The sequence below is a fragment of the Crassostrea angulata genome, chromosome 5 (genome assembly GCF_025612915.1).
Source record: "Crassostrea angulata isolate pt1a10 chromosome 5, ASM2561291v2, whole genome shotgun sequence".
NCBI classification, from domain to species: Eukaryota; Metazoa; Mollusca; class Bivalvia; order Ostreida; family Ostreidae; genus Magallana; species Magallana angulata.
This window is the reverse complement of record NC_069115.1, coordinates 41,273,919-41,287,354: the sequence shown is the minus strand read 5'-3', so window position 1 is coordinate 41,287,354 and position 13,436 is coordinate 41,273,919. Positions and strand designations below refer to the sequence as shown.

General features: G+C 32.0%; 2 protein-coding genes across 3 annotated transcripts; both read left to right on the top strand.

Annotated features, from left to right (window-relative positions):
* The first annotated feature begins 205 nt into the window (after positions 1–205).
* Positions 206–3,938, top strand: LOC128184677 (basic salivary proline-rich protein 4-like). Its single transcript, XM_052854247.1, has 4 exons — positions 206–627; positions 1,234–1,303; positions 1,474–1,875; positions 3,733–3,938. The coding sequence occupies exons 2-4, from the start codon at positions 1,234–1,236 to the stop codon at positions 3,768–3,770; spliced, it is 510 nt and encodes a 169-aa protein (XP_052710207.1). The 5' UTR covers positions 206–627; the 3' UTR covers positions 3,771–3,938.
* A 1,002-nt stretch (positions 3,939–4,940) lies between these two features.
* LOC128185046 (uncharacterized) lies at positions 4,941–10,983 on the top strand. 2 transcript variants are annotated; one of them, XM_052854718.1, is made up of 4 exons: positions 4,941–5,322; positions 8,660–8,735; positions 9,183–9,440; positions 10,645–10,983. In XM_052854718.1, exons 2-4 carry the CDS (start codon positions 8,660–8,662, stop codon positions 10,668–10,670), a joined length of 360 nt encoding a protein of 119 aa, XP_052710678.1. In that variant the 5' UTR covers positions 4,941–5,322; the 3' UTR covers positions 10,671–10,983. The 2 variants fall into 2 exon arrangements, with proteins under 2 accessions (XP_052710678.1, XP_052710677.1); XM_052854717.1 differs by having other exon boundaries at positions 4,950–5,306.
* The last annotated feature ends 2,453 nt before the right edge of the window (positions 10,984–13,436 follow it).

Genomic DNA, 13,436 nt, shown 5'->3' with positions numbered 1-13,436 from the left:
TATTCGTCACATCTTCATGTTCGTGTGGCGAAACTTACAATGACATATATTCTAGCGATCATATATAAAGAATACTAGTGAAGAAACAAAAACATGGATTCAGAATGCATTTTTATGCATCAAATCTTTCACATTTCAAAATAATTCGCTGGCTATATAAGATTGATTTATCGATAACAGGAAGCCTCCTCCCCCAATAAAAAAGACAGAAAAAAGAAAAGAACGCTATTACAAAATTTCTTTTCACAACTTTAAACTTAAACTAAATATCGTACATGCAATGAATAATGTACATGTTAGGAATATTTAAACAGCTTTAAAATAATGAAACGAAAACCCGTGATTTTTCTTTACCGGCAAATCGTGACTGGGTACATAATCAAATTCTGCCCTTGTCGGCAGATTCCCTGGCTTCAATCCACCTCCCCTTTTGTTTGGAAGTCACGATCTATGAGAATTTGTCTCGTGACTGGGGTTCTAAGAGTGTATTTAAAGCGGAGTAACGCATTCAATTTACAGTGAATCAAATCGTTACCTCTTAGCTGGTCTTAGAGGAGTCCGTACTTGTTTTTATCCTCCGCCACCAATAGCTGAAAAGAAGAATTTGCAGTATCTATCACACTCAAGGTATACATTTAGTTTGAGCTTAATGTTGTTACTAAAATTGCAATTTACAACTCTACTTGAAAATAAAAACAAAGGTTAATACATTAATTTTTTTTTTAAATAAATTGATGCATTTATTAATCAAAGCAATGAACAATACAAATTTGCTCTGATTCTTTTATCATATAAAAAATGATTAAGGATTAGTGCAGAAGTATTATGCTAGTATCATGTCTTTGCAGCAAAATATAACCCTTACTTTAAGAATATTACTTAAAGGGGAATGGATAGTCTTGGCAAATTTTGGCCTATATTCTCTCCTTTAGACAAAGAACTCTACATAGAGTAAAGGAAATTTTGAAATGTTAAATCGTTTATACATCTTTTTAAATAGAAGCTAATTCTTGGTCAACTGTAAAAATATGTTTAAAAGTTTAAAACAGATATATGATCAGAGGGGGGTGGTAATTTGTTGACCGCCCAGTTTCCTTAAATGCATAAAGTGTGCGGTATTTTTCATTACTGTTGCAATTATTTTCAGCTGAGAAAAAGGCTTTTGTATTTAAGTCTTGTAAATATTTACTTTAAACTTGCCCAAATTATGTATATTTATCTCTGTCGTTTCAGATGCGTGTCTATTTCATTATAGCAGTATGTGCCCTGGTTGCAGGCCAGCTACTAGCCCAAGATATTGAAGGTAAAGTACTTAAGATTATTAAAATTCTAAATATGTCCAATTCTGCATACATTTTTGATAGGATAGCACATAAAGAAAAATTGTTGTGCGTTAGGGACAATGTGTTAATTCTATTTTAATAACTTGTATCTAATTTCCTGTTAATCTTCATGATTGTGATATTATGAAAGGAACCACCAAGCGTCCAGAGGGCGCTGATAAATCATCACCAGCGCCGCCACCTCCCGGAACTATGGAACCTGAACCTGTTGATAAAACACTGGCTCCAGAGGAGGGAGACGTCACAAAACCGCCAAGGGAAGAAGGAAGCACGCCTCCAGCGCCATCTGGTGGCCAGGTACCTGACAAACCCCAGCCAGGTTACAACCAAGATCCCCCCACCGACGGAGAGATTGAAAAGGGGAAAAAGTGGAAAAATCGCATAGATGAATTGAAGAAAATGCGAAAGATGGCCAAAGGTTCAAAAGGTCAAATAAGGCCACAAGAACAAGGTGACAAGAAATCTGGCAAACCGGAATTTGGAAGAAAGGCTAAGGGCGAGGCAAAGAAGAGCAAGGGAGACAGATTATTCGGTGAGTTATTTCGACTTAGTACATTTCTACGTAATGAACTACACTTATATACCAAAAGTATGTCAAATTTGTTCTTTTCACAATATATTAGTTAGTATTCACTTTTTAATTCACTGATAACCATTTTTTAAACAGAAAATTATCTTTTAAAAATAGCGTTGAACGATTCTAAAAATGTTTAGAGTGATAAATTAAGAATTTTTGTTTAGCTTTTTGGGGGCCACTATTGAACGTTATCCAACTTTTTTTCCTGAGATTTTAACAGGCACGGTCACGATTTTAGTCAAATTCTTTTTTCTGTTTTTATCATTAACATTGGTTGGGAAATGCACTTCCAATGATCAAATGAAATTGAGAGCCAGTCGTAGAGTGATAAGCAAAATACAGGGCTCATGTACATACAAAGCGTGTGGCCTGTTTGTGTTTACACAGGTTCAATATATAAGTTAAGAATCTGTTTCAAGCTGAATAGGTTATCTTCTTATTGCTTTTAAGCATTAATAAGCAGTTTCTTGCATTTAACACATTTTTAAGTCTAAAACTGGAAAATTCACTTCAACTTTTAAAGTTTTGTTTACATAGCAAATAATTGTAAGCTCTGTGACTCGCTTATAACTCAACAAATAACACTCAAATGTTGATTGTCTGTGGAAAGTATCGTACGAAAGTATTGTAAACATTCAAATCGGAATAATAATTTATGACCAAAATCGTGATCATTACCCTTTATTAATTTCAAAAATACAAAGTAAGATTTTTTGGTTCGCATAGATACAATGTATATAGTATAGCTCAATAAATCATATTAACGTTGTGTTCAAAATACTTAAATTTTACAAAAAGGTTTTCAGAAAACTATTCAAATGTATGTCAAAAAAGTACCAAGTTCAATAGATTTTTAATATCATTTTAAATATTATTTTTTTAACATTTTTGCTTTAATAGATATTAATATCCTTGAAGCCTTACAAAACATTACTCCAGAAAACTTTCTAACGTACGTCTTGTTTACAATTTAAAATATAAAAGGGGAAGAGAAAATTAAAATACTTTTGGTACGAGAGGGTATTTTGTAAAATTGATTTCTACGTGGAACAACCAAAATATTAACCAACATTTACATTTTTCAGTGTCTTTGCCTGTGATAACACTACGTATCGATTTTTTACTACATAACCAATAACTTCAAATGACGCCATATTGAGGCGCCAGAGGTGTTTGCTTATCTATACTTGAGTATTTAATCGTACGATGGTTGAAAATTATATGAATATAAGTAATAAAGAATCAATCTATTCGTATTATGAGGTGATCATTTCGTTTGGGGCGTGATCAAATTTATCATAAATCCCTTTGGACTTAATTGGATTTAATCACGCCCCGACCGAAATTATCACATCCTTATACTCAAAGAATGATTCCTTATTACTTAATTGAATTATGTCATATGCAATATATTTGATGAAATTTAAGTCTTTAATCCATTCACATTCGGAAAATGTTACTTACTCTTATAAAAAATAAAAATATGAATAAAATATGGAATCTTAGATACTATATATGTGGGGTTTTTTTTTTAAATATTGTCCAATAAAGTTCAAGCACCTTTGTGTCATATTTGATCCTTTATAAATCAAGGTTATAACAATGTAATATAATGATATAGAACTTAAATCATTGGCCTGTGATCAATGCATAAAAATAAAAAAATAATATACGTTTTTCTCAAATCTCTACGTCTACGGGTAATTTTTTTAACGTATCAATATGCATATCATGTGATATTAGAATGCATACTTAACAACAATTTAAAAATTCAATATCAATGCAACTCAATATTGTTTGTGTGTTTTTAAGGTAAGGAAAAAGGCAAAAGAGGACGTAAGATGTTTTAAAGGAAACAATTAGGAATCGGCGTGCATGTATGCAAAATCTACACGAGCTCGCTATAAGAATTACTTTTCTATGACTTATCCTTCATCAGCAAGATGAATTTAACCTTCAAAGAAAAACAATATCAAGATTTTTTGTACAAATTGTATAATAATAAACAAGATTCCTGATTGATGTTTGTTCTTTTTATCTCATTCTCGTTGTTAATGCTGTGCACAGGTCACTGTTAATTATTATTTATTTATTCAGTCACTTTGAAATGGATTGGAAGTTCCATGAACAGTGATAAATGACATTACGAAACAAAAAAACTAACAAACAAAAAAAACCAAAAAAAACAACAACAAAAAACCCACGACGAATTCATTAACGTCTTGCAGTTTGTTTAGAAATGAAGGTAATTTATCCAACGAGTGTCTTATGTTTTGATTAGGAATATCGCTAAGGTCTCAGAAGGTTGAATATGAAATTTCATTGAAAACATAACATATCGTACAGTTACTAAGTATAAGATCAAATAAAGATTTGCACGTATTTCTCAATTTGCAATCACCAATCAATCATGAAGGCATGTTTTCTTCTGTTACGAAATATACATGAAGCTGAAATATGCATGGTTTGAAATGAAGATTCGCATGGCAAATACAGGTACACGACGGTTTAAGCATATAATGTCTGTACAAATTGATAATAAGGACGCTCCTAGTTTTAAAAAGAAATGACATTTAGTGTCTGTATTTGTATGGCTATTGAGGTGGTATATTATTAAATTATTTGGAATCGAACCTGGGCACAAAAACTTCATGTGTGACATGTGAAACCTACTGAGCTATCCAAAACTTACTATTTTCGGTGTAAATATAGACCACTATCTTAATGACAGAAATCAGTCAGGGCCGGGGTGCCTCTTAAAAAACTCCATCTTTCTGAGAAAATGCTGCTTTAGCCAACCTTGAAGATTAATAATAATATTATAATATACAAAAAATAAAAAATATGTACGATAGAAAATTAAAAACATACTTTGATTTTCAAAAGTGATTATCCGCGAAATCCATCTTCCCTTTAAGTCAATTATTTTGTTATTCGCAATAGATTCTTTCTACTCACCTTATTTTTTTTATATAAAGAACTTCGACATTGCGAAGACGTAATGGATACTATGAAGACATATCTGATATTCATATCAGCTTCTTTAACGCAGATAAAGTTAAGAGTTGGTTTTGCGTGTTATTATATATCTTACAGAGAAAGGATCGTGACTACAGTATTAGTCTAACAGAAAACTTCTTATCGATTCCTGCAGACGACAGGTCTTTGGATCTTTACTGACATAAAGTTTTAATTTGCAGTTGCATTCAGTGGAGTACCTTGGTCCAATTGCTGGATATCGATGAAGTAACTGGCTCAGACCATGGGACCTCTAACGTTTGTTTTTCATGCCCTTATATATTCAGTTACTACAATAGTTATTGAAGCTGCTTGGGGTTTGTTTCAGCGTTCTTGTGCAGTTCTTGGATCAGATAACTATCTTCGAGGTAAGGAAATTAGGAGGTAATATAAGAGTTGAAACGTGTATATATATATATATATATATATATATATATATATATATATATATATATATATATATATATATATACATGGAGATTTTATAAACAAAAAAATTGATAGTGTTTGAATAGTGATTTAAAAATTGCAAAGGTGATTTTTTGAAAGCAAAAATAACCATTCAAACATTCTACTATTCAACTTTTCTAGTTTTTTCAAAGGTTATTATTATTCATTATCAAAAACCACAACATATAAATCAATGTATCATTGTTTGAAAAGAATAAAATCAACGCTTGCTCAATTGTATCTTTCATAATCTAAATTAACTTCACCATTAGTGAAGAATATGAAACGACTTCAGAATATATAAGAAAATTAGTATGTCAGATAAAAATTAAACGTGAATTTAATGCGCAAATGATCACAAGATGTTTTTTCAACAACAAAAAGAGGATCATCAAATGCTCGCATTTTCGATACTGGTGAGAAAAATGTGCAACGTCAACACATGGAGCTTTTATATATGTTAAGTGGTTTGCAGAGAAAAATCGATAGAGATATTGGTTCTATGTAAAGAGAGCAAAATAGGTATATTTGTTTTTAAAGATATAAATACATATAGCTCAGTCAATCTTCTATTAAAGCCAAACCTTAAGAAAATTGCGAATTTTTTAGTATAGTTTGAAAGTGTAATGCCTTAACAATATTATACTAAGAGTCTAGAAAGATCTAAGGCCGTAAAATGAAGAAAATTGGCCAAAAAAAAAAAATAGCATTCTTTGTGAAAAGTAGTAAAAAAAACTTGGAAAAGTGTATTTTTTTAATTGTTGTACTTAAAATGGACACTTAAACAAACAAATATGTTCAACATTATGATATTAAAATACACCTTATACGAATTAATATTAACCATGTTTTTGTTTATTTTCTCCAATTTTTAAACAAAAGATGATATTTTAGACAGAAACCGTATCTTCTTTCAATATGAATGAACACATTTTATGCGCAGGATACTTAAAATCTATAATATTTTGTAAGTCTTTACAAAATTGCATTTATATGTCTATGCATACGATTAACACAATAATGTACATTGTAACTGTTTTCCATTTCAAATTATTTCAAATAAGTCACATCAACAAACAATTAAAAAAAAATTATGCTTCCAATATATTTAATATTTATTTATCAAATCAAATTGTAAAAGTACAGGTTAAATATTTTTCTTCCAACAAAAGAGTATATGACCATTTTTTAGTTAAGACACTTTGAAGAGTCAAGCAAAAAACTGATTCAGCGATCCATCATGCGTAACTTTTAAATTACTGTGGTTTCATCAATATTCGTTGAATACCAATTTTCGTGGATTTCGTTGTTAAGTTGACCCACGAAATTAAATGGTCATCGAAGTTCATTTTCAACTAACATTTTGTATTGATAGGATCATTGGCCACGATATTACTTATCCTTGAAACTGTGGTTTTTAGAAAATCCGCGAAAATTGATACCCACGAAAATTAATGAAACCACAGTAATTTGGCAATTGATGGTATCAAGTAAAAAGGTTTTTCACTTAGATTACACTGTTCACACTAAAGTTGAAAAGTTAAAACCATTCTCATAGCCTTGAAGGTACATAAAGCTTGTGCTTTTCGCTGGTTTTCTTGGTGCTAAAACATAAGAGACATTAATTCTTTCTGGATGGGAAATCAGCCAATCTCATCTGGTTGCCTCCAAGTGAGTTCTGGTACACAATTTCAGCTTGGTGGACCATAACAGTGTAGGTAAAGTGCCTTGTATAAGGACACAACGCACACAATCAAGTGACCACATCAGGGTTTGATCAAGCGACCTTTTGGTAACTGGTCTATTGTCTATGTCAACTAAGCTATGTGCTGTATTTATCTGTGGGTTACTGGCCTAATTCCTATGACTACATGTACGGAGTCAAGTGCTTTATTTACATATTCTATCAATAAAATTATCTTACCTGGGTAGAGTTTAAACGATGTCTTCCCGTTATGCACACATTAGATACATATAATATGGGTGTAATTTGTGTTGTTATAGCAATCATAGTCTGCTAATAGTCTGCTTGCACTGTCAGTGTTATAATTTATAACCTGCTTGCAAGTCCAAGTGGATATTTAAATAGTTTTTGAAAAATAAAAATAAAAAAGGATTGCGGTTATTTTCTGTAGATATTCCTTTATATAATTATGTAAATCAGTCATGAATCCATGAGATGCTTAATTGGTTAGCATTCGTCGCTATAATTGCTCTATAAGCGTACTTGTGTTCGCTCCTACAGCAAGACAAAAATATTTGCAATATATCAATTTTTCAGTTTCATTTGATTGTTAACATATTGATCTTCAACTTTAAACAAAAGGTACATAAATTAAACCAGATAAAAAACATCAAGGAAGGAAAACTTTAATAGGCTTTAATATGTGTAGCGAACGTTGATGTTAATTTTGTCCCATATGCCATTCCATAGATATTTCTTTACATAAAACACTTCTGATTTTTAAAAACTAAATAAACGTAATTACGTGAGCTAGACTCACGTTATTCTGAAAGGTATCTCATTTTTAAATTGACAGGTCATAAACATAATGTTTTGTTACGTTTTGGAATATTCTGGAAGCAATCATAAATGAGTGAAATTACGAAATTAAAATTGGAGAAAAAACCCACATTTCTTATATGTAATAAAAAGATAGTCATATTTTAAAGCATTTTATAGTTATCTGCATGGCTTCCACAAAGAATTCAATACAATGTATTGATGACCTCAATTAAGTTAATAATTTCTTTTTTTTTGTGTCTACGGTACCTCATTTGTGCAATGCTAAAAACTTGAAGAAAGCAAATTTTTCCATCTGATTTTTTAATTTAAATCTTTTTTGAAATTTGTTTAGACTTTTCATTTGTGTAACAACTTAGTTACCTTTACAGTTACTGTGATATATAATAAAATGAATTCTGTTGCAATTTGCTGTTGCTTGGTTTTGTTGCTTCAACTGGTCATGTTGCAGTTGCATGTACTCTCGTTATCTCCTTATTAAGGTTAGTGGTATATCAGTATTTTGGATGATTTTATTTAATGCAAAAAACAAAAAAACAAAAACAAAACACCGGCTGCTACTCTGTCTTTTTTCATTGTTTATTGTTGTTGCTCTGAAGTTATCATTATTGTTTTCTGGGTTTCTTTGAAATTCCTACCGTAAAATTTATCCTAATGTAAGAGTGTATTTATTTTTCACTCCACTCGATCGTTTCATGAGAATAAGAGGAACGACTTCTTAGAATGTTTATGTATACTTGCTTTCAGATGCGTACTCTTATCTTGTTGGCGCTGATCATTGTTTCCATCCTCCATGTCTCCGCCCAAGATGCCGATCGAGAGGGTGTGTATTCAATTCTTAGCAGTACCTCTGCTTAATCACTAATCTGTTTAACATTGTAAAAAAGTATAATTGTATTCTAAAGGGTTAAACACAAAAATACCATCAAATATGTTAAGTAACTAATGCATATATTGCAATGTTACAAAGTATTAATATTAAAGCAAACTTTCAGCTGCCGTTTTCATGTCTAAAATATTCATTTTATTGATACTTCTAAAGACACCCGTTTGAAGCAAAATGACTGTATTGTCGTCCTGTAAAGAAATTGGTTTGTCATTTTAGATACATCTGATAGTGATAAAATTGAATGCTCTCTTTAATCACTACTTCTTTTTCTATCATAAAAGATTAATTTTCATGCAGAATAACAATGAATACAGCTTTTTGCAGCCCCCCCCCCCGAAAAAAAAAACTCATTTGGTATTGCTTTGATATTTTTCACTGTAGATGAAGCAAAAGCCGTACTATTGGGAAGTACTCGAGCCCCGGACCTCGGTGAATCTGCCGAGTCTTCCGAGACCGAGAGGCGATTCCAGCCGAGAGAACACGTGCCTTTAAACAGGGAATTAGGTGAGGGATGGAAGGAACGGTTCGCGAAATGGAAAAAAGAGCATCCGGATCAAAGGAAATTTGCTGAGCGACAGGAAAACCACGTGAACAATCTGCTCCAAAAGAGAATGAAACAATTGGAGGAGTTGAAAATAGGTAACACTTATCATTACGGTAGAATATGAGTTCCTATATGTAGTAATTTATCTTTAATAAAAAAGAGTTTTATTATACATATTGGGTTCCCTGTGAATTTGCTACACTGAAATTATGAAAATTAACATCCGGGCAAGTGAGTTTCACCGGAAGAGCAGCCATTATGTCGATGTGTTATTCCACCTCAAGAAAATATTTTTATGTTTTAAGTCGACAGTACATCGGTTAAATTGTTTAATCGGTTATATTGTTAAACACTTATTGCGTGGACCCTGAGGTCCACGCAGAAAATATATAAGCGAGGTTAAACCGGATGCTATGGGGAAAATTCAGCCTGCGCATGAGCTAGCCTGGTTCCTGTGCGTAATGGGTAGCTCAGAGAACCAGGCTAGCACACGTTTATCTGAATCGGGATCGGGATTCCGTGCCATATGCACACATAAGTTCAAAGGCGCTGTAATTGTAAAGTTGTCGGTAAACAGTACAGAAACAAAGTATTCCTTTTAAAGAAATGATTGGCATGTGATATGAACAATCGGTATTACGAAATAAGTTAATGTTATGCCGAAACTACAATATGCATCAAATAGCATAATTTGCAGTGTTTTGTTGTTTTACGAATACACATGTAACTGAACTTTACTTTTATAGTAGGCGAGGCTAGAAAACTTCCCGATTAAATTTTTTTAAGCATTTAAGTATGATTGAATAATTATGTCACTGTATAAAAGTTTAAATCAAGAAAAATGCATCAAAATATGGAATTTTTAATTTACACAAAGCTGTCACTGCATAGTTAACAAAGTAGTACGAATCGTATATGTGTGCTCAAATAGTAGAATTCACCAATTGCCTGATATTATACATGCAAGCTTCATTCATAGATAGATCATAATTATTTTAAAAGTATGAATCCTTTAAATTCTGAGATAAAAAGTCAGGGCTATACATACATGTATACGTAATACAACGTACAAATTTAGTGGTTAAAAGCAGAGGGCTAGAGTCGGTGGAATCTCTGATAATCTTAAGGCTTTCACGTTTTCGTTGGAAACACATCCAAATGGTCCACGTATTGTAGTCCTTTTTTAAAGGACAGCAACTTGTATTATCTATAGCCCATTTGACTTGTATAGATATAATGTATACAAAATACAAACAAATTCGTTAAACAAAATCATTTTATTTTCCCTTCTATTTATAGGTGCCATCAAACCACGAGAAGAGTAGTGACCACTACATGTACATATTGACGTTTGTGATCTTGTGTTTGATATTAAGAATATAATTACAAAAAATATATCAATGCACGTTTTAGATGTACAGTCATGTATTGTTACTTGTTAATAGTGTATGGTTTGTAAAACAAAATATGGCGTTCTGCACTTTCGCAGACACAGATAAATTATCAGACACTGGTAGATTGTTTGGAGTTTTATTTAACTTACTGCAAGTATTGTCTATTTCATACTCGTTTGTTTGTTTGGTTTTTTTTTTAATAAGAATACATTCTATAAAAAAATTAATCGTACAATTTTTATTTATTTTTTTTTTTGGGGGGGGGGGGGATGTTTAGGGGGCGTAGCAAAAACTATGTTTATAATTGTCTAGCTTATTTGTAACGTTTTAAATTTCAGAAACTATCGTTCAAGTTGCACTTTGACGAATGTCCATCATATTATGTTTACATTTATATTCAATGGCTGATTCAACGTTTGGAGAGCATGGTACACATTAACCATGTTGATAAAATTGTTTGTGAGTTATGAAATCTTTGATCTGCATGTACACCACGCCATGCAATTGTTTTTTGGTTTTGTTTGTTTGGTTTTTTTGTACGAAATATAAAATGTGCACTTCGTTTATTTTTATGTATTATCCATTTAACAGACTATTAACAGGCACGTAGCAATCGTTTTTGAAAGTGGGGAGGGGGGGGGGGGCAAACTCACCCAAAAAATCTTGACAAGATGACAATTTTGAATTTTCCAAAATCTTCAAAATCCTAATCCGGGGGGGGGGGGGGGGGGGTGTTGGTTGCTGGCGTAGTATATCTTAAACTTCAATTTCACTCCTAATTTCCTTGCTTTCATATTGTCATACCAATTGTCATTCTCAACACTTCCAAAAAAGTGGGGAGGGGGGGGGGGGCAACTCCATGATAATTCAATTTTTTATATGTAACTTTTTAAATATTAGTTGCTGCAAGAAAAAATGGGAGGGCCAGGCCCCCAGCCCCCCCCCCCCTCCCCCCGATGCTACGTCCCTGATTAATAATCCCAATGTTAAGAGTTTGTTTTTATTAAAAAGAGTGAAAATGATACACTATTCAGTATTCAACTGAATCATGATTTGAAAAAAACAATAACATCAAATTCTTTACTTACGTTAACGTATGTATACATGTAAATGTTTCAGGGATCGATCGAGTTGCATTTCTTTCGTTTTGTTCCCAACTTTCTTTGAAATTGTACATATGTCTGTCCGTCCCTCTGTCCAACTGTTTGAATAAAGTCTTCAATTAATATCATCCATAAGACTGTAAGCTTTTGCAATGAAAGTAATACATGAATATCAGAACTTCTAGTCTGACTTAAGGAGGGCGATTTGGGTTTTTTTGCGGAAAAACTACAATAGCATAACTCTTTATTTTTTAACAATATGTAATTTAAACCAACTCTAGTTTATTTGCGAAGGTTCATGAAAATCGACCGTCTGGTTCTTTTTAGGGACCATCTCAAAATAGAGGTACATTTACTATAGGAATATATAGGAAACTGTCATTTTCCGCACATCAAAGCAGTTTTTAAAAAAATATTACAATAGCTTTTTTTCTCAAATTGTTATATATGATTAGTAATATCATTCATTTCCTACCTTATATGTAAAAAACACAAAATTCTACCGTCTGGTTTTTAGTGGGGGCCATCTCAAAATATTCAAATGCACCAAATTTTGCTATATATTTGGATCATCACGAATGATGATTGGTACAATGGATTCATTCCAAAAATGAAGAAAATATCCTCGAGGATAGCATCATTCTGAATATAAAATTTCAACAGCGTACAATTTTTACTTTTTCTTTTATGTTATTTCTTATAACGTACTCCTACAAAGCTTCATTTTATCATAACGTCATAAAAGCGCAATGACAATGCTCACCTACCGCACAACGTAAAAATCGTGTTAAAAATAAAAATTTCCTTTAACAATCTAAATATTTTTAACTGTATTTTGTTTATTGTGTTCAATTTTATAAATGACATTGAAAAAAATTCATAAGAAGTATAAATCAACTGTATTATATTAGAATGCGCAAAAACATGCGCAATGCAAACTAAAGTCGGCCTCCTTAAATAGGTCCCTACTGATTAAGAGTTCATGATCAGAAGGTCAAAGGCCAATGCCTTGAATTCTAAAATTCTGCAGTTAACCCATCGATCGTTTTCGAGTGATTACTTCAATGCACAATAATTTATATAAACTTACTATAATGCATCGTTGGAAAAAAAAAATAACAGAGGCGTGTTCAGCAGAGGGGGTGCTCGCGATCGCTCGCCAAAATTATCTCTAGGCCTACAGTGTACCTGCAACACAAATTTTGCCAAGCGCTCGCGAGCACTCTCTCTGATGAAAACGTCTCAGGTTCAAATACTTATGAATTATGCAAGACTGGTCGTAGAACTCCTAAGAACAACAAGCAATATACATTGTACATAGCAACAAAAATTATGATTTTATATACAAACTAGAGTATATATTATATGATTAACTTATAACAGAAACAATATTTATAGAAATATGTAAAACATTGGTATTCATAAAGAACCAGCTCAAGAAAACAAGCAAGGGGACAGACAGCATGCATGCATCGAAAATATTAAACTTATAAATAAATATACATGCATTACACTTTTCTTAGAGACGTAAAATTGCAATTTGATGAGTTCAAAGAACTTTTAAACATTTGCATAATGCTTGTAAATATTTCAA